This window comes from Mesocricetus auratus, unplaced genomic scaffold (assembly GCF_017639785.1).
Source record: "Mesocricetus auratus isolate SY011 unplaced genomic scaffold, BCM_Maur_2.0 Super-Scaffold_100018, whole genome shotgun sequence".
Lineage (NCBI taxonomy): Eukaryota > Metazoa > Chordata > Mammalia > Rodentia > Cricetidae > Mesocricetus > Mesocricetus auratus.
Window position 1 is genome coordinate 27,706,052 of NW_024429199.1, and position 22,005 is coordinate 27,728,056.

General features: G+C 43.2%; 1 protein-coding gene across 2 annotated transcripts in view; it reads left to right on the forward strand.

Moving 5' to 3' along the window:
- Positions 1 to 22,005, forward strand: part of Arfgef3 (ARFGEF family member 3) — a 139,837-nt gene that overhangs the window by 109,486 nt on the left and 8,346 nt on the right. For both annotated transcript variants that reach the window (XM_013110177.3, XM_005065842.4), the window contains exons 23-33: positions 191 to 335; positions 1,624 to 1,746; positions 5,961 to 6,064; positions 6,622 to 6,766; positions 8,561 to 8,689; positions 10,786 to 10,962; positions 12,396 to 12,510; positions 13,566 to 13,668; positions 13,914 to 14,045; positions 15,715 to 15,836; positions 19,731 to 20,946. In XM_013110177.3, the coding sequence (XP_012965631.1) occupies positions 191 to 335; positions 1,624 to 1,746; positions 5,961 to 6,064; positions 6,622 to 6,766; positions 8,561 to 8,689; positions 10,786 to 10,962; positions 12,396 to 12,510; positions 13,566 to 13,668; positions 13,914 to 14,045; positions 15,715 to 15,836; positions 19,731 to 20,946 (2,511 nt within the window). The remainder of the gene's footprint in view (positions 1 to 190; positions 336 to 1,623; positions 1,747 to 5,960; positions 6,065 to 6,621; positions 6,767 to 8,560; positions 8,690 to 10,785; positions 10,963 to 12,395; positions 12,511 to 13,565; positions 13,669 to 13,913; positions 14,046 to 15,714; positions 15,837 to 19,730; positions 20,947 to 22,005) is intronic.

Here is a 22,005-nt window from a genome sequence, read left to right on the forward strand (position 1 = left end):
ACAGAAGGCTAATCTTGTGGAAATCTACTCAGCAACACTAGTTACTAGGGAAACAAGCCAGTCTGTCTCGGTTGTGTTTTTCTCTTTCACTAAAATTAACTCAGAAATGGGGGGGGGGGCAGAGAAGTCCACCACCTTCCCTACAAGTTCCGCTTGTGTTACCTAATCACATCCCGCTTCACCTGCGCAGGTGGTCACCTCCATTGGGGAGCTGGTGGAGGTGTGCTCCACGCAGATCCAGTCGGGATGGAGACCCCTGTTCAGTGCACTGGAAACAGTGCACAGTGGGAACAAGTCGGAGGTGAAGGAGTACCTGGTTGGGGACTACGCCATGGGTAAGAACCATTGGGTGATTGTCCCTATGGCACATTCATTTCTTTTCAAAGGGGCAGGAGGAAAGCCATTCTGCCAGCCATGTCTTGTCGGCAGGAAATAACATGCAGCTAGGACCTGAGGATGGATTGCTGCCAGCTGGCTCATCAGGTCCTTTCTGCTTGCACTGAGAGGGTTTTGGTCCACTTTGTATTGCTATGTCGAGTTACTTCCTGAGACCACAGGGGGGAAAGGTCACAATTTGAACATCTGAAAATCTGAACCGTTCAAAAATCCAAAACATTGGATTTCAGAGGCTCAGTAAATTCGAGCATATATTTCACACATTGAAAAGCTCCAAATGTCAAAACACACCTAATCCCTAGCATTTAGGAGAAGGTACACTACACCCATATCTATTTTCAAGTAAGGAAATAGAAAATTGTAGAATGGGGGGTATTGTGTCAGCAATTCCTGAAGGCCACCCTGAGATTCAGAAACCTAGCAGAAGGATTCATGGGACAGAGCATACTGCTATGATAAGATTTATTGCATGCCTTGGTCTACTGCATGGTTCATGACTAAGTTTCACTATGATAGTATAATAAGGGCACAGCCAGATTTTAAGATAAGAAGACAGATAATCTGGAAGGATCCTATAGGTTTTTCTACATTCTTGCTTTTCCATGGAACATCACACAGAGAACTCTTCCCTCAGTGGCAGAAGTGTCAGTAACATAAAGCTAGTTAAAGACCAAGTGGGAAAATGGTCACATAGATACATTATACCTGGCATATATCAACTCCCAGGTGTGTAGTATAAACCAAATGTTTTGCACAGTCTAGGATAGTGAACCATCTTATGTGATAATTTGCCCAGTAATATTCTAAGAATCAAGTTCCTGGATACCAGTCAAGTTCCACCTGATTGACAACCTTGCAGGCACGATTTCCCAAGGCAAGCAGATTCCTGAACAGGAATGAATGAATAAACATATTTCCCTGTCCTAGTCTACAGATGTTCTAGAATTTTCTGTGCTGGAGCATCCCAGAAGCCCCATGTTTATTGTATTACAGGCCCACACATTGCTCCAGGCCTCTGTTCCTCCACTTCTGTCCTCCATTATCCACCCAGCCTTCCTATAGCTTCCATTTAGGTGAAGCAGCAAGGCATGCTAGTTATTCAGTGGAAAGGCCCAGACACTTCTCCAGTGGACCTTTATTAAGACTACCTAGGAGGTGCAGGAAGTGTAAGCACCATGAAGGGTTAAAGCCTCCCTGTGTTATGATTCTTTCCCCTTCTTCCCTCAGGAAAAGGCCAGGCTCCTGTGTTCGACGTGTTTGAAGCCTTTCTCAACACGGACAACATCCAGGTCTTTGCCAATGCAGCCACTAGTTACATCATGTGCCTTATGAAGTTTGTCAAAGGACTGGGTAAGTGGAACCCTCCTTTCATGACACTCGCAGTCACTGTAGACCCTTTCACTCTGGCTCTGCAGGGACATCCCTGAAGACAGGGTGCTAGGAACAGCATGCATCCTGGGATATGAACACGTGGTTCACGGGCTTTCTATGCTCACGTTTGTCTGAAGTTGATTTTTTTAACTGCATCCCTAAAATATCATGTGATACAATACATTCTCAAACTAGGCGTTATTTTATGCCAACTTCCCTTTCAATCTTAAGATATTCCATATAATCTTCAGTAATTGACCTTGTGCAGGAAACCATTCCTTTCAGCGTCACAGTTAGCAGTCAGAAAGTAAACGTAAGAATGCCTCTTCTAGCCTTCATAATAGCAGTGTGTGTTTTGGATGAGTCGGCATTCCCTTTCTCTAAGTCCTAGTGCATTTTAGGGACCAGCTAGGTAGTTATAAGCTTAGGTTGGTAACATCTACTAGAGTGGAGTCTTGTATACAGCATGACTTGCTGGAGCTGGGTTTTACAGAGCACAGATTCATCTGGGTGAGGTGGAAGGGGCAGGGGGTTAAACCACAAGTTTAGAAGACATTTACACATCCAAGAGGCTTACACAGAGAGCTCTTGGACGTGGAATCTGAGAACTTTGGAAATAAGGAAAATAGAAAGTTGATGTTGTCTTATGTTCTCAATAGATAACTGATGCATTAATCATTCCTCTGTGAAAGAAACTGGACACAAAGAAGTTGTTACACTTGTGTCACTCTTATTTTTGGAGTCAGAACAAAATAAAAACACAGGATTTATCTGCCAGTCGTCTGAACTGTAGGCAATTCTTACCCTGTTCTGTTACAAAATACAGTTACCCTCTACGGGGATATGTTCTAAGACCACCAGTAGGTTCCTAAAGCCACTTATAGTGCCAAGCCTGTGAATTCTCTATTTTTCTATACATACATACCAGCAGTTAATATATGAAGTAGGTATTACATTAGACTAACAAAAACTAATGATAAAGGCCAGAGGGATGACTCGGCTGTTAAGAGTACTGGTTGCTCCTTCAGAGGACCTGGATTCAATTCTCAGTACCCACATGGAAGCTCACAACCATCTGTAGCTCCAGTCCAGGGGCTATAATGCCCTCTTCTGGCTTTCTCAAGCACCATGCATGCAAGAGGTGTACAGGCATGCATGAGGCAAAACACTCATACACATAAAAATAAAAATAGTAAATTAAGAAATGATTACAATACACAGATATCATATCAGGCAGTCTGACAATGCAGGTGACTACAAAGTGACAATAGGTGGTTACCATATCCAGCCTGGATGCAGAACACGTTCCAGATGGGATGGAGCGGGAGTGACATTCCATCTTGCTGCCAACAAAAACATGTAATTTCAAACTTAGGAATTTCTTTTTTTATATATATTTTATTTTCCAGTTTAAATTTAGATAAGAAGCAAGGTTGCTTCACAAGTCAGTTCCAGGTCCCTCTCCCATCCCCTCCCCTCTTCCCGTGCCCTCCCCCCAACCCCCCCCCCGTTATCCCCTCATTCCCCCAGGGAGGGTGAGGCCCTCCATGGGGGTGTCCATAGTCTGTCATTTCATATAGGGCAGGGCCTAGACCCTTCCCCAAGAGTTCAGGGTGAGAGTGCACCTCACATTGTTCTATGGGAGTCCAAAGTCTGTGTGTATACTTGGGATGGGTACTGATCTGCTGCCCAAGGCTCAATAGATTCCCTAGGCCTCCTCATTGACACCCAGATTCAGGGGGTCTTGATCAGTCCCATGCTGGATTCCCAGGCTGTTGCCTGGGATTCAATAGTTAACCTTTGTCTGGTCAGCTGTTTCTGGGGGTTAAACCAGCCCAGTCTTAATCCCTTTGATCATCAGTCCTCCCTCTCTGTTACTGGCTTTCTTGAGTTCAGCTCAGTACTTAACCAAGGGAGTCTGCCTCTTCTTCGATCAGCCACTAAATGAAGTTTCTGTTTCCCAGACTCTCTGGCCATAGGATTGTAGGCTGGCACTCCCCAGATCTATGTCTAAAATCCATATATGAGAGAGTACATGCCATGTTTCTCTTTTTGTGACTGCGTTACCTCACTCAGGATGGTTTCTTCTAGTGTCATCCATTTGCCTGCGAATCTCATGATTCCATTATTTTTTTCTGCTGAATAGTACTCCATTGTGTAGATGTACCACATTTTCTCTATCCACTCTTCAGGTGAGGGACATCTAGGTTGCTTCCAAGTTCTGGCTATTACAAATAAAGCTGCTATGAACATAAGAAGAATTTCTTATCTCTGAAATTTTCCACTCATGTTTTCATGGCACATGGATACAAGTACTTAGTCCACAGCAAAGAAGAAAAGGTGAATTTTCCTTGGACAGTTAGACACACGGGTGTCTGTGAAATACTCAGGGAAAGCTACCTAACATCATTTAGAAACTTGAGACTATATCTTAGAGGAAAGTTAGGGACTGAATGCACATGAAAGATATTTTGAAAAGATGGGTTCTATTTTATCGTGTGATCTATGGAGTAGAGGGTCAAGGTGTAAGGTTTGGGAAGGTATAAGACTCAGTGGGAAAGATAGGACACCACACACAGCCATGTTTCCTGTGTACCACTTGGTTCCAGGGAGCCAATATGTACTTGGGCATACGACACAGAAAAGGTAACACCTGCAGTAATCTAGGGGATGAGGGATGACACTACTGCTCATTCTCAGCTGCTTTTTCAGCACAGATTCACCCTGGCCTCTGGCCTCAGTTGTAAGGTAAATGAATGCAAACCAGGAGCTGGCAAACTGGCAATTCCAAATCTAACTACAGATTGTCTTTAAAACAATTTTATTTCGACCTTGTGCTACATTTGCAACCCAGACAGGATGGCCTACAGAACCTTAAGTCCTTGCTCTCTGGCCCTTTGCAACAAGTTTGCCAACCCTAATATAGAATGCAAATTCATTTATTTCTTTTATGTAGAAGCATGCCTCATTGCTTCTGAATTTTAGCTAATGCCTAGTAATTATGCTTATTTACCCATAGGGAAGGGTGCTTGCTGCTACAATTGTAGACAATTAGCTATAATTATAGTGATGTGGAATAATTTTATTAGAAGTATAGAAATAGGTTCATGATACTGAGAATAAAAATTGTAATTCTTGTTTCTTTTACTATAAAAAATCCTTTTTCCTTTTTTTAAATTTCCTTTTACATTCCAACCACAGTTCTCCTTCATACCCCTCCTCCTACCCCGCTCACCTCCTCTCTAGCCCGCCCCCAGTCCACTCCTCTTCACTGGTAAGAGCTCCCATTAGGAGACAACATAGTCTGGCACAATAGGTTGTGGCAGGGCCAGGTCCCTCTCCCACGCATTAAGGCTGAGCGTGGCATCCCACCATAGGGCGTAGACGCCAACAACTAGCTCATGTACCAGGATTATATCGTGGTCCTACTGCATGGCATCCCACCATAGGGCGTAGACGCCAACAACTAGCTCACGTACCAGGATTATATCGTGGTCCTACTGCATGGCATCCCACCATAGGGCGTAGACGCCAACAACTAGCTCATGTACCAGGATTATATCGTGGTCCTACTGCATGGCATCCCACCATAGGGTGTAGACGCCAACAACTAGCTCACGTACCAGGATTATATCGTGGTCCTACTGCATGGCATCCCACCATAGGGCGTAGACGCCAACAACTAGCTCACGTACCAGGATTATATCGTGGTCCTACTGCATGGCATCCCACCATAGGAATGGGCTCCAACAACCTATGCAAAACGAAATAAAAAATTTTTAAGTGGAAGAAAGAAAATCTTTTCCAGAGATGGGTTAAATCTCTACAAGTATATGAAAATAAACTAATTTCCATCCAGTTAAGTTGCCTATGTCTCCAAACCCCATATGTTTACTCTGCCTGGACTCTTCATCTACCATCATCATTTAGTGCCTCATGCTGGCAGCAGTTTTATAAAATCCCAAGACAGAGGAGGCCAAGAGCCTCATTGTAGCCATGCAAGGCCTGCCTCTGGGACTGCTGTCTGTCACCAAAGCCTCAGAAGCCACACCATCCAGCAGAGAAGTGAATTAATGGGCTGTAATTGTTCTCTCCTTCTATGTATATTTATTCGGGTAAGATGTGCGTGAGCGTGTCTTCCGTTGTGATCAGAGAACATGGGTAATGTTGTCTCTGTCCCCACGCTGCCCTAGGGGAGGTGGACTGTAAAGAGATTGGAGACTGTGTCCCTGGAGTGGGAGCCACATCCACAGACCTGTGCCTGCCTGCTCTGGATTACCTCAGACGCTGCTCTCAGGTACTGGGGAGGCCCAAACACAGCTGCAAGCCCCACATCTGCCTTGGAGGGTATTCATAAAACACCAGCAAATGCCTCTAGCTGAGGCCTGGGAGAGACACGTTTAGCTCCTCCACCTTGACCCAGACCTCTCCATCCCCCAGCTTTGTCTGGCTCCTCTGCTTCCTGGGAGGTTGCATTATGGGAAGGGGAAATCATAGTCTGGTGCCTATTTTCCTATGGACTCTTCTCTGGGGTCCCCCACAGACAAAAATACTGGACATGTCCACGGTGACCTTAGTGAGTTTATAAATAAGTTGTTTATTATGTGTATGTGTGTGTATGTATCACAGATATTGAAAAATTAGTCACTGTTTTGTTGCCAGTGAGTATTAGTGTGTCTGCTTCTTGATAGAAACGCTCTTGTCATATGTTGAATGCAAATCACAACAGCTTTCATTCTTTAGGAACTCTGCTAGTTGAAGCCCCTTTAAGAGCAGTTTGTAATCTTACTGTTTTGTAACCCTGAGAATTTCCCCATATACAAGTGCACTGTTTGGTGTGGTCTTCTTTTTTAGCTTTTGGCCAAGATCTACAAAATGCCCTTAAAGCCAATATTCCTCAGCGGGCGACTTGCCAGCTTGCCACGAAGGCTTCAGGAGCAGTCAGCCAGCAGCGAGGATGGAATTGAATCGGTCCTATCAGATTTTGATGATGAAACTGGTAAGTTCGTTGATTTGACTAGGATTCTTTGTTGTGTTCTTAGTCCCAGAATCTTAGGCAATAAATTAAGCTAGTTTACAGATCATAAGAGTGGTCATCCATTTCTGTGTTTTTTAAGATAATTTTTATCATGATAAGTTTAACCAGAGTTTTCAAGGACTCCCTAACCCAGTCCTCTCACATGGATGTCTCTGTGTAAAACCACCACAGCTATGCAGATCCCACCAAATAAGGTTCAAATTCTGATGTCTCTTGAATTTAGTGAATTAAGACAAAATTGCACTGGTGCTTAATTAAACTAGCAATTGACTTCACTAGCTTCAAGGAAACACAATTACTTCCCCTAAGACTATTTGGTTAGAGACAGGGGAAATGAAGCCATTAATGGAGAGAGACTCTATCTGTGACCAGTGAAGCTGATAGGCTGAGGAAAAGAATACTTCTAAGGAATTTGTTTCAAATTAGGTCCCATGCAATCTCCTGCAAACAAGACTCCTATCGGGTAACTCTGAGGGATTTTCCAGTGTGTGTACTCCTGTCCACACCTGCTGCCTATGGCCTCAGAAGACATCATCTAGTCCACATCTTAAATAGGGCTACTTTCCAAGTCCAGGTCATTTCAAACACTCTTGGAGGATGTTTTTATTTTTGTTCCTCAATTATAGGAGTGGTTAGATGTTTACAGTGTTTGACAGATATCTTAAGTGGTAAAGTCTCATAAAATCAGAATCAGAAAACATTGGGAGGAGTAGAAAATATCTAATGCAACAATTTAAACTACAAGAAAGAATAATTTTGACTGAATATTTATGAGTAGAAGCTAAGGTTGTTGTCTACAATAAAGTCTTGAGTTTTGCCTTGAACTAAAGGGAGAGAGAAAGAAGGAAAATATATATGACCAGTTGGCTACAAATGACAAAAATTATTGAAACAGTATTAGTGGTTACACAACATGATATATGTAATTGACGCCACTAACGTTACAGAGAAAATAATGAACAGGCTAATTTTGTGATTTTTAAGAGAGTAGACAGGAAGTCTAGGGGTGTGGCTTATTCAGTAGTGGTTATGTCACATGCATGATGCCCTGGGTTTGATCTCCAGCACTGCATAAATAGGGTGTGTAGCAAGTGCCTGAAATCCCAGCACTTGGAAGGTGACTATAAACTTTGATATTGAGTCCCTCATCAACTATTATGCCCAGCTTTGTATATTCTATGTATGCTTGTGATTTTTGCAAATGTTTGTACTTTTCACTTGGCAGGATAATTATGTATATTGGGAATCCATGATAATATATGAGAATATATCAGTTCAGAGAATTGTCTAGGTGTTTGTGTATTACATATATATGAGGCGGGAAATACCAATCATAAGTTCAAGATTATGTTTGACTAAACAGCAGGCCTGAGGCTAGCATGGGCTACAGAAGACCCTGACTTGGAAGGAAAAACAAGAGGACAGATAGAAAACAAAACTAAACAGATCATTTTATATTTTTACTATCATTTGATTAGCTCCCAAGAAGTCTGACAGTCATTTCAGTATAGAACTTACATATAATATTGTCATTTTTAAAGTGAGGGATTAGCAGAGAATTTGAGTTCTGTGTTTTCCTTTGGCTTTGTTAGACCTCATTAGCCAGTCTTTGCCTCTCATATCACTGAGGGCTGCACTCTGATGACTGTCATCCCAGTGCCCCTTGCCATTTATATGCGGCTTTCACTGGGATCTTTCAAGGCTTCTTTGTGATGGATATCTGGGTTTCAGAGAGATCTACTTTTTGTTTTCCAGGTCTGATAGAAGTTTGGATCATCCTGCTGGAGCAGCTAACAGCAGCTGTGTCCAACTGTCCCCGGCAACACCAACCACCAACCTTAGATTTACTCTTTGAGCTGTTGAGAGATGTCACCAAAACACCTGGTAAATGTCTACATCTGTTTCTACTCTGGAGGAAGGGTTGTTAGACAAGTGACTATTTTCAAGAAGGCATCTCTTTGGGTGTTTACCTGCTATCACTGTTTCTTACATTTAACGCGAAGTCCCGCGTACAGTGGATGCTCAGTAAATGTGTTGAATATGAAGTGATGGGTCATGTATGTCCCTGAAATTTTCACAAGAGATTTGTGCTTTGGTGCTGTTGGACTCCCCACTTCGGGCCATCGGTGCCTCTGTAAGCCAGCTGGCTTTGCCATTTGCCACGATGACAGTCTTCTTCCTTGGCCAGATCTTGCAGGATGTACAGCCCCGGGGCTGTCAGGAGAACTCAACAGATCCGTCACTCATAAGCACATGCTGTACCGAGCAGTCTCTTGTCAGGGCGATTAGAATTGGAAAAGAAACATAATGCCTCGGACAGTCCCATGCGTGCGAAAGAAGAGGCCTTAGAAATGTATCCGTTGATTGGAGTTTTAAAACTTAACATACATGTTTTCCATTTCAAGGTTTCCTCAAAGAAAATTTTATAGTCATGTAAAGGGTTTTTAGTATTTTTATCGGAGCTTTGCCTGCATAAATGCTGTGCACCATGTGCATGCAGTGCCTGGAGAAGCCAGAAGAGGGCATCAGATCTCCCACAACTGGAGTCCCAGACTGCTGTGAGGTACCATGTGGATGCTGGGAATGGAATTCAGGTCCCTTAATAACTGAGCCATCTCTGCAGCCCTGAAATTTTAATTTTTACAAAAAGAATTAGAACTTTAATTAACTACTAAATAATTCCAATGAGATATCTCTTCATTGCTATGAAAATTTGATATTAACACCTTCTCAAAACCCATTCCAAAGTTTATAGCTAGTCTCATATAGTTAATAGTTTAAAAGCATTCCATTGAAGAGTTGTGCATTTCATTAGTAAGTGCCATTTTCAGTTTTCATATTAATTGTCCCATGATACATATGGATGGTGTTCAGTGCTAAGAATACATATCTATTTGTTGAAATCTCTTTAGTGCTAAAATAAAAATTATGAACACTAAGTGAGAAGCAGTTAATAAGTGTGAGTAACACTTATAAGGCATTATTTTAACTGTGGATCAACTATATAAAACTTCATCTAAATTTATAAATACATATGCATACACATACATTTAAAACTAAGGAAATGTATTAAAATGGAATTATCTATAGGTAAGTTTTGTCCCCCTCTATACTATGTAATATTAATGTTTGTTATCTTTAGTATATTTCATTATTTGGAGTTTTCTTGTTCTATTTTTTTGAAGAGGCACAAAGATTTTCTTTTTTTGTTTGTTTGTTTTTGGTTTTTTTTTTTTTGGAGCCTATCCTGGAACTCGCTCTGTAGACCAGGCTGGCCTCAAACTCACAGAGATCCGCCTGCCTCTGCCTCCCAAGTGCTAGGATTAAAGGAGTGCATCACCAATGCCTGGCAAAATTTCCTTTATAGTGTTGTCTACAGAACAAAAAAAATCACATCTTAAATGTCCACCAGTACTGAAATTGATAAATTAAATCTATGTATAATGGAAATAGTATATGTCAGTGAAAATAAGGATTGTTTATAATATGAACTTTGTTCTTCATATTTATCAAAAAGTTATCTTTAAAGCTCTCAGCCAGTGTGGTGGGAAATGCCTGTAGTCACAGAGCTACTCAGGAGTCTCAACAGGAAAACACTTCAGTCCAGGAGTTCAAGGCCCATCTGGGCAATACAGACTGTTGATAAACAAAACTGTGTTCCATATAAATATATCTGTAAAATATTTTGACATTCTTTCCCATATGCATATATGTATTTTTGCATTTGAATCTGAGGACTAAGAGATCAAGTGACATTTTAGTTTTGGGATATTTCAGTTTTTATGTGTATTCATACACCTGCTAAAATCATACAAAGAAGAAAAATGTCCCTGCTCTTACCCCCCAGTGAGTTGCCAATTCCTCTCATACTTTCTCAGAGAATGGGGTGATCTTTCGGAAGAGATCTTGGATACCAGCCATAGCAAGAAGCACCTGGTCCTCTTGAAATCACAATTCTGACTCCTCCCTTTCTTTGTCAGGCCCAGGGTTTGGAATCTACGCAGTCGTTCACCTTCTCCTTCCTGTGATGTCTCTGTGGCTCCGTCGTAGCCACAAGGACCATTCCTACTGGGATGTGGCATCTGCGAACTTCAAGCATGCCATCGGCCTGTCCTGCGAGCTGGTGGTGGAGCACATTCAGAGCTTCCTACACTCAGGTAGCCTCAGTGACAGAGCCAGCCCTTGAGGACACTGCTTCTGCAGTCAGCATTATTATCTCAAAGTGCTTAGTGAATCCCTGATGCAAATGTCTTTGTCCAGGGAATAAATGGAAGAAAAACATGTGTTAGTGCCAGTAATCTAATAGCCTATCTTTGGAAGGGAAATTGATACCCATGCAGCCTCTATAAAATCACCAAACAGAATACTGCTCTACGCTTGCTGTTGACAAGACAATACCTAGTAGCAGGTGAAGCATAGCAATACATAGGGAGAGGGACGGCATATTTAAATACATGACTTTTAAAAACACCCATGGCCAAAGTATGCAGAGGTGTGATGCCCTGTGCTTTTTCATCTAAAGAGGGCAAATAAAAGAAATAGTTATTTATCCGGGCAGGGATAATGGGAAGTTCTCAATGCCTGTGGCATTTTGAAAAAATGCCAGGGGAGAGTTATGTTGAAAGTAGCAGATATAAAGGGACAGATAGGCAGGACAGAAGCCCAGATGCCTGAGCAGGGACCTCTGTGAAAGTGGGGTTCTTATACATGAGCTGCTTTGCAAGGTTTGGGAAGAAGAAGAAACAGAGCTTCTAAACAAATTATTAAGAGGTCTCCTTGCTAAAAAAGATAGAAACCAAGCAGACTGTTGCCCCCAAGGAGTCTAAAGCAAGAATAAGGAATGAGAACAAATTATTCTGCAAAATAAGAATACTGATGGAGAAGGGAGGAATTCTCCATAGTTGGAGGAGAGGGATCTAAATGTGTCTCAAGGAGTTTATGTTCTTGAACAGGCCGTTGCTTTGCACAGGGAGGGGTGTGGACAATACCACTGAAAATTGCTTCTGTGGTATCACAGGGATCTAGGAAGAACATACAGATGCATTCCTTGAGTTGGCAAATAGACTGGCTTGGGGATATCATTCCTTCAGTCTGCAGAGGATGTGCATATGAAAACCAGATTGACAAGGTTCAGAAGTCCCCAAACTGAGACGAGATTATTGTTTTTCAAGAGCACTTACATGAAATTCAGCTTTCAGCGCCAAGGAAAGCATGAACATTCAAATTTTCCTTTTAAGAAGCATTTTTTCCAGCAACTCATTTTCAGGCCATATATAATATTCTGTCTTGTTTGAGTAGATTACATAAGCTGAACTTTGAACAATACAAGAAAACAGTGAACCACATATTTCGTCTTGCTGTGTCTATAAGCGGGATGATACAAACCAAAATTTGGTTAAAAGACTCCAAGTAAAACATTGCTTTGCTGTATTTTGTTTTGAGGGCTATGAGGGAAGGTACACCATTCTTGTTTTCTTTCCCCCATATATTTTTATGTCTAGACTTTCTTGTTTTGCTAGAGACAGCCATTTCATTCTCTCCCTTTACACCAGAGACCTAAGAACCTTATTATTATTACTTCTTCCTATAGACATCAGGTACGAGAGCATGATCAACACCATGCTGAAGGATCTCTTTGAGCTGCTGGTGGCATGTGTGGCCAAACCCACAGAAACCATCTCCAGAGTGGGCTGTTCCTGCATTAGGTGAGAAAAGGGTCCATTGGCTCTCCCCAGGGATAATTTTATTATGAAATTCAAAGGCATTATCTTTTACAGTAGTAACTCACTTTTTATATTGCTATAAATACATAAAATATAATTAATAGACCTTTTTGGTGTCACTCTGCAAGTACTTAGTGTAGATGGGGGTAGAGAAAGTGGAAGTAGAGGAAGTGTCTCAAAAAAATAAGAACCAGCAGAGAGAAGGTCACTGAAAACTGATTTTCATTAACCCCTGGGGCGGGGCTAAGTGATAATACCCAGAAAGGAGAAGAGTGGGGGGTTTCAAAACAGTAATAACGGTGACATGTGGTTCCTACAGCAAAGTGATTGTCTTCTTTATTTTCCTATTGCTACAATGAAAACACACTATGACAAAGGCAACTTATAAAAGAGAACAATTAACTGAGCTTATAATTCCAAGGGGTTAGCATCCATGATGGTGTAGCAAGGGTGTTTCAGGGGAATAGCTAAGAGTTCACATCTCAAACTGTAAGCAGAAAGCAGAAGAGTATGCTACACAGAAGATGGTTAAAAGCTTTTGAAACCTTAAGTAAGGCCACACATCTTAATCCTTCCCAAACAGCCACTCACTGGGTACGCTGTACTCAAAGTCAGAGACTTTCTGGGGACATCTCATTTAAACCTCAATGGTAAATCTTCACTAGGTGATAATATTCCAGCTGGAGAGCAAGACAGCCGGTGTAAGAAGATAAGGGACAACGAGAGTTTGGGTCTTGTTTAATGCCATTAGGATCTGTGGAGGAAAGGTAGCAAGTGGGGCCAGGATGGGAAAAGGAATGAAGGGTATGCAGCCCTTCATAGAAGCCTAAGGGTAAATGTTGCTCTGTTTGCAATGGAAATACATTGACGATCCTAAATTAAAACGGTTTAGATGTTAGTATCTTGACAGTGGAATATGGGAGGGGGGACAACGACACGGACAGGAGGGCTTGCGGAGCAACTACATGATAGACCCTGTGCTCCACTCAACGCGGAGGACAGCAGGATTTCTGGACTCAGGGCATGCCTTTTGGCAGGTATGTCCTCGTGACTGCGGGTCCTGTGTTCACTGAGGAAATGTGGCGACTTGCCTGCTGTGCCCTGCAGGATGCCTTCTCTGCCACACTCAAGCCAGTGAAGGTAAGACGCCACAAGGAGGGAGGCAAAGTTTCTTCTTCCTTAACCCCTGCGGCTTGGTCAGGCTGGGCACCCGAGTTCTGCCTGCCTCCTCGTACAGTTGCACGGTAGCAGGACATGTGAAACACACACACACACACACACATCCGGGTTGGTTGTTTTATTTATTAGTATCAGATTCGCGATTTGACCTGGCCCTGGCACTCTACACCCAGACAAACCCCATGAATGCCTGCTGTGCCTCCTAGGACCTGCTCGGCTGCTTCCACAGTGGCACAGAGGGCTTCAGCGGAGAAGGCTGCCAGGTGCGGGTAGCAGCCCCATCCTCCTCCCCGAGTGCTGAGGCAGAGTACTGGCGCATCCGGGCCATGGCCCAGCAGGTAAGAGTTGGGCTTATGGGTCTTGGGACTTCAGAAGCTTGAGATGCACGCTCAGAGTCATCCTCGATGTCCTGCATCCCCAGGCACCTCTCACTCCCTTAAAGACACATTAAGGCCCTAAGCCCTTGCCGGTACCACTTTCCCGCCGAAATGGCTTTAGCTCATTCTCCCTACACCATCCCTTGCAGGTTGCATCCTTTCGCACTCAGATCAGAGCCTATCCTGCAGCTTGGACTTCATCTACACCTTGCTTAGGCTACTTAGAAGGTTTTCTAGATCCTATTGCTGCTAAATCCAGGTGACTAAAGATGGCTCATGCATTAGATTTTTGCCACTCATACAAGACACACTCCTTTTTTAAGTGACTTAGCACATTTGAATTGAGTGTAGCCAACCATTAAGAACATCTTCATACAACCTGGGTTTGGTTCTTAGCACCCACATCAGGTGACTCACAAGCACCTTTAACACGGGGATCCAGGGACTCTGTTGAGAAGTTTTCCTGGCCGGGTTGCTTCTGAAGGACTTCCCCCAGCAGTGCTCAGCTGAGGAGACAAGGAAGAGTCTTCCATGTTCAGCTTCTTAACTCACCTGCTGAGCACACTCATAATCCTGGGACATGACCGTAAGTTCTGAAAGGAAGAGGCACGTCCCTAGGAAGCAGCCACAGTGTGTCTGCAGAAGAAGGGACAGAAGAAAAGAAGGCTGACCTGAGGAGCCTCAGCAACAGTATGGCAACCGTGGCCAGCTGCAGCAACAAGTTGGGCTTGGAGCAAAGCCAAGGCAGCCCTCGTCAGGGACGGCTTGTCTGAGCTGGAAGCTGCGGCGCTTGGTTCAGTTTCTCACATGGATACACTATGGCATTTCCACCTGTGTGCAAGCATGTGGTAGACTATAAAAACAACAGCTGAGCATGGGGGCTAATGTCTGTCAGTCCAGCAGGGGGACCTTGAATTCAGGCTAGCTTGGGCTATAGAGCTTTCACAAATGTAGCTTGTATCCTGGTTAGTTTTCTGCCACCATGACACAGATAGGATCATCTGGAAAGAGGAAACCTTGGTTGAAAACACATCTCCTGCAGATTGGCCTGTAACCAAGTCTGTGGGTCATTTTCCTGATTGACAACTGATGTGGAGCCACCCCTGGACTGGTGGTTCTGGGCCTATAAGAAAGCAGGCTGAGCAAACCATGGAACAAAGCCAGGAAGCAGCTTCCTCCATGGCCTCTGCTTGAGTTTTTGCCTCCAGGTTCCTGCTCGAGTCCCAGCCCTGACTTCTCTCCATGATGGGCTGTGAGCTGAACACTGTAAGATGAAATTAACTCCTTCCTCCCCATGTTGCTTTGGTCACAGAGTGTATCACAACATTAGAAAGCACACTAGTACCCCCCACCCCGTGTCTGTTATTACTACTTAGTGTCAGTACTTGGAGTGTAATTAACTAACATGTGACAGAAGTAATAGCGTTATTAGTGGTTATTATTTGCTGTTACAATGCTCTACATATGGAATAAACATGTATCAATGTACTTCATCAGGTGGAAGCCTTTGTCACCCTCTTTATAAGTAAAGACATGCGTAGAGAATAAACTGCTTCCCAGGGCCACTGGCAAAGTATCAATGGAGGTGGTAGGTGTGACTTCTGAACTGTCCCTTTGTATGTCCCTGCAGGTGTTTATGTTGGACACCCAGGGCTCACCAAAGACCCCAAACAACTTCGATCATGCTCAGTCCTGCCAGCTCATCATTGAACTGCCTCCTGATGAGAAACCAAATGGGCACGCCAAGAAAAGGTACGCTACTGTAAACACAGAAAGCTCATCCATTCCCACTTCTTCTTACTCTTTTTGATCCAGGCTTCAGCTAGGAACACTAACAGCACTGTGGACTCATCTAGCAAAGGTTTTCGTAAAAATGGTGAGCCTTTCAACCACATTTCACACATGAAATGTATGCTGTTTAGTCTACCATAAGGAACAGCCACAGACTAGGTGACTGACCTCACAGATGTAGGTCTTGAAGGCTAAAAGTCAAGGCCAAAGTGTGGGTGGGACTTGTCCTTTAGGTTTGTGGCTGGCTGAATTCTGATTCCACACATGCTGTCTCCTCTCTGTTTTTTTATACAGATCTCCTCTAGCAAAGGATGTATACATAGTGGATTAAGATCCACCCAAATGACCTCAGTTTTACTTAATTACCTCCTTGAAGACCCTTCCTGTAAATACCTATTCTGGCTAGGAATTAGGAGTTCAACATAGGCATTTAGACAGGATACAACCCAGTTCATAAAATCATAGTGTAATAATAATCTTTTATTTAAAGGGTACTAACTTTTTAGGACAATCAGTTGTGCCCAGGAGTCCAAGATCAGCCAGGCATCATAACAAGACTCTTTAAAATACAGTTAGCTACCATGTTTCAGATTGGCACAGTTCAGATCATTTCAATGAATAATATACATTGAACTCTGCAATCAAAAGGCAACAAGATTCATGTCTTACAGGAGGGGAAAAAAGTTTCTCCTTTTAAACGCTATCATCCTGCCTGAAAATCCTTGGAGTCAGACTCAAAGCTGCCTGGCTTAGGTACAGCAGATACTATCCCACATGCATTTAACCCATAAGGACAAGAAAAGCCAAGTTACATATCCAAGAGTATACAGCCAACAAGTGAGAAAGCCGGAAGCAAAACAAGGTTTGGTCAAGACCTCCGCCCTTCATCACTTTGGGGAGCAAGTTGGTGCAATGGACTTGGATTGGCATTCCCCCAAACTTGGATTTTAGTCCTAACTCCCCAGGTTACAATTAGAATGTTAAGGCCTTTGGTAAATGATGAGATCTGAGCCCTTCAGGAATGGGATTAATTCCTCTGAGAGAAACACGAGTGCTCCCTTGTCACCAATCTACAGCCACCAGAAAGCACTTCCCAGAGTCCAGCCATACGGATACTGCGTTCTCACCCTTGCCAGAGTCCAGCCATACTGATGTGCTATTCTCAGACTTCCAACCTCCAAACAGTGTGAAAGCAGCCTCTTTGATTATAAAACAGCCCAAGCTGTGGGATGTCACTATAGCAACCTGGACAAAGGCAGTCGTTACCATTGCACAGGCTCTGGATAATTGCTTAACAGCTTGATAATGTAGCCATTTGAATACTATAACCATTTAGGTGAAATTTCCATGGAATATTTTAGCTAGTATTTGTTGTACACAGAAGAATACATGAAATATATATAGTGTGTATATATATGTATATATATATTCAACTTATGGAACATGAAAAGTAATATATTCATGAGCCAGTCACACAAAAGAGAACTTTAACAGTATCCCATGTACTTTTCCCCCAATTCTAGCTCCTGCTTCTCCAATATCAGTTTTTATATGTAGGTCATCACTGTCTATATGTTGGAGATAATGAAAAAGATACTGCCCTTCCTCTTGAGGATAGTACTGCCAAGTACAGATAATAGAAAACTGAGCATATATGTAAAGGATTTACCTTCTTAGTTTGGATCCTGAAGTTGTAGACTTGAAGCACTGAGGCCAAATTGGTAGTGTCTAGTTTCCTTCTTGTTTCTGTAATTAAAACACTCCTGCCCAAAGCAACTCAAGGAAGAAAGGGTTTCTTTGGCTCATACTTCCAGATCATAGTTCACCATTGAAGGAAGTCAGAAGAGGGACTAGAATCACAAACCATAAATTGTTGGCTCTCACAGGCTCATGCTTAACTTTCTCTTTACCCAAGACTTCCAGCCTAGGAAACAGTGCTGCCCACGGTGAGCTGGAGTCTCCTACAATTCAGTCAATGCAACCCCTCACATGTCCACAGATCAATCGAATAAAGACAAGTTACTCAATTCAAACTTCTTATCAGATAATTCTAGACACTTGTCAAGGTGACCCCTAATGCTAACAAGGACAGGTAGATTCTAGAACCTTCTGCAGAGGAGCAGATATTCAAGTTCACTAATACTGAGCAACTTATCAAAACACGATCTAAATAGGAACCAGGCGGAGGATGAGTTTTTTTAAAGTACAGAGTTTCTGCATGAGATGCTGAAAAGGTTTTAGAGAGACAGTGATGTTTATATCAGCATAGTGGCCACACTCAACACCACTGAACTGTATAGTTAAAAGACAATGCGTTGTATGTATGTGTATGTGCAATGTTCAGCTGTCTGACAGGGCTACTGATTTGGAGTGACAGCCCCTTATTGTTCATTTCATCTTTAATGAGAGTCATGGTATTTCACATGAAGTGAAAAGTCAGTATTTAAAATAATGGATGACTTTTGTTCTTTTCTGCTAGCTTAAGCACTAGTTTTTGTTAAATATAGAAATAATTTTAAAATTTGAGTCCATAGTAGAGCAGACTAAAGCAAGAAAATACCGACAAGATGGTGAGTCCTAGTCTGGCTGAGTGATTCATGTCTATAGTACCACCATTTAGGAGTTGGAAACAGGAGATCAGGAGTTAAGCCCATCCACCTTCATCTACACAGCAAGTTTAAGACCAGTCTAGGCTACATAAGATCCTGTCTTTAAAAAAAAAAATCCGGACCTTTTATCATTTACAGGAATTAGTTGGCATATAATGGTGTAGTCAATATAATGGTATAAGCTATTTTCATAAAATTCTAGGAGCAATGAAAAGAACATTGAACCACAAACCACACTGGTCAATTAAAGTAGTAAATGTAGTGCCTGAAATAGAAAGCATTTTCTCAGTACAAAAAGGCATCCAAAGCAAGCATTTGAGCATTTACATATTAACTACCTTATCTGAATCGTTAACTTGATTAGGAAAGTATGGGATTGTCATTCCTTACCTGCCCATCCCTCAGCCAGATGTCCTGAACTGATGTATAGGGATGATGAGGCCTCCCTCATCTCTCAGCCCCACATAGCTCCCCTGAAAATTGGCTCAGAGAAATTAAATGACCACACAAGGTTTGTGCCACAGTCCCAATGGCCAAATTGGCAGATAATGAATTTGAGTAAATGCTGCTTTCCCAGGCTTCCTGTAGAAGTCTATTACTTACATTATCAATTTACTTTTTCATTTTGTAATGTCAGCACCATAATAGCAGTAGCAGAAAATTTTCAGCACCTAAAGTATTAGCATTTGATCCTTGAAAACTGTCTTGATATCAAGAATAAATCAGTAAGATTTGTGTGTGTGTGTGTGTGTGTGTGTGTGTGTGTGTGTAAGAAAACAGGGTAGAAAGTTGGAAGAGTTAGGAGTGTCCTGTCTTTTATATGTAATTTTTATGAAGGTGTCTAGTTTATTTCCCATGCCTTGACAATTCAGTGTCTTAACTTACAGTCTACAGCTCCTGGATTTTAAAAAGTGCCAGGAATTCTATCAGCCATGATTAAATGGAGGTTTAACCCTTTTAAAGGTGGATATTAAGGAGCAGGTAAGATGGCTTAGTGGGTAAAGGTGATTGCAGTCAGCCTGGATGATTTAAGTTAGATCCCTTGTAGTCACATGGTGGTAGAAGTAAACTGTCCTTTGGTCTCCATGTATGCAGCATGTATGCAGATACATAATCAAAAATAATTTTGGAACACAGTGGATTTAGTTTGGAGTGTCACATGTCTGAAGTGGATCGTGCCAACCTTGCTATGAAAGAATGGAAAAGGCAGAAAGCCGCTAACCATGCCCTGTCTTTGTGTTTGAAGTGTTTCTTTCAGGGAGATCGTGGTGAGCTTGCTTTCTCACCAAGTACTGCTCCAGAACCTGTATGACGTCCTGCTGGAAGAGTTTGTCAAAGGCCCCTCTCCAGGAGAGGAGAAGACGACGGTGCAAGTGCCAGACACCAAGCTGGCTGGCTTTCTCAGATACATCTCCATGCAGAACCTGGCTGTGATATTTGACCTGCTGCTGGACTCCTACAGGACTGCCCGAGAATTCGACACGAGCCCAGGACTGAAGTGTCTGCTGAAGAAAGTGTCCGGCATCGGAGGCGCCGCCAACCTGTACCGCCAGTCTGCCATGAGCTTTAACATTTACTTTCACGCCCTGGTTTGCGCAGTTCTCACCAACCAAGAAACCATCACTGCCGAGCAGGTGAAGAAGGTCCTCTTCGACGAGGAGGAGAGGAGCTCCGATTCCTCCCAACAGTGCTCATCGGAGGATGAAGACATCTTTGAGGAGACGGCGCAGGTGAGCCCTCCGCGAGGCAAGGAGAAAAGGCAATGGAGGGCACGCCTGCCGTCGCTCAGCGTGCAGCCGGTGAGCAATGCAGACTGGGTGTGGCTGGTCAAGAGGCTACACAAGCTGTGCATGGAGCTCTGTAACCACTACATCCAGATGCACCTGGACCTGGAGAGCAGCTTAGAGGAGCCTCCCGCCTTCAAAAGCGACCCGTTCTTCATCCTGCCATCCTTCCAGTCTGAGTCGTCCACACCATCCACGGGTGGCTTCTCCGGGAAAAACACGCCCTCGGAAGATGACCGCAGAGAGCATCTAAGTGAGCCCCTAAGTCTGAGGGTGGGCAGTGGGGACGTGCTGATGCTGCCCCCCAGTCCCAAGACAGAGAAGAAGGATCCTGGCCGCAAGAAAGAGTGGTGGGAGAGCGCGGGGAACAAGATTTGCACCATGGCTGCCGACAAAACCATCTCAAAGCTGATGACCGAGTACAAGAAGAGGAGGCAGCCGCACAACCTGCCTGCCTTCCCCAAGGAAGTCAAGGCAGATAAGAAGGGCGAGCCCCTGGGGCCTCGGGGTCCTGATTCCCCGCTGCTTCAGCGGCCACAGCATCTCATGGACCAAGGACAGATGCGCCATTCCTTCAGTGCAGGCCCAGAGCTGTTGCGGCAGGAGAAGAGACCCCGCTCAGGCTCCACCGGGAGCTCCCTGAGTGTCTCGGTGCGAGACGCAGAGGCACAGATCCAGGTGAGTCCAGCTATAGCAGTTTCCCGAGTTGTAGATACCAGAGGTGTCCCCCCTTGCAAAGCCTGTACCCTCAAAGATGTAAAACCAGCAAGGGAAATGGGGGATGGAGTTGAGATGACTGAGGGCTTGCCTAGCATGCAGGAAGCCCTGGGTTATAGTCCCAGCCCCTCCCTAAACTAGGTATAGTCAGTCCTGCAATGACCACACAGAGGACGTGGAGACAGATATCATAATGTCACAGTAATCCTCGTCTATATTTGACCTATATGCTGTGGACGTAACACAGACAGATCCGATGCATAGCAGGTGATATAAAATCATACCTCCAAGCCAGAATGACTGGACCTAGGCTGTGGCATCTGCCTGAGAAACATTTTTTTCTCAGACCATTTTTAAAAAATCATTTTTCTCTATCATGACACAAAACTGAGAAGTGGGAAGTCCCTGTATAAATAAGATGCTAACACTGATTAAAAACAAATCGATGGGCTTTAACTGTCATTGAGCCTTCCTTTTGTCATTTGAATATGGTGCTGAGGATATTCTGTAGTTCTGAAGCAGTGTTGCATAAGGGAAAAGCCAGGGTGGATGCTGCCAGTTAAAGTGAACTATCTGAACCATCTTGGGCACATATATAGAACATCAAGATGAGGTTGAGGGGGAGACAGAATTGGTAGTGTTTATTCAGCATAAGAGGAAACAGAAAGAACTAGGGAGACTCTAGATAAAGCCCTTTACTAGAGTCTTGGCGCAAGTTTGCTAGTGTCTTCAGTACTAGGGGTTAAACCCAAGACTCCATGCATGCAAGTCAAAGCCTCTATCCTGAGTGTCATTCATGGTTTAGACTAGGTTGTTTTTAAAGGTTGGTTCTTTTTTTTTAAGTACCCGGTAACCATGAGATAGTTGTTTATTCTTTTGTTTATAAGTTTCTTGGTGAACCTTGTATCTTAATCACTTTTAAATGTGTTGGGGTTTTAATGATTTAAAATCTTCTCCTAAATTAAGGTAGAATTATCCCAAGTGATAGCAGACAGTTAATTGAATTATCAATGCCCCATG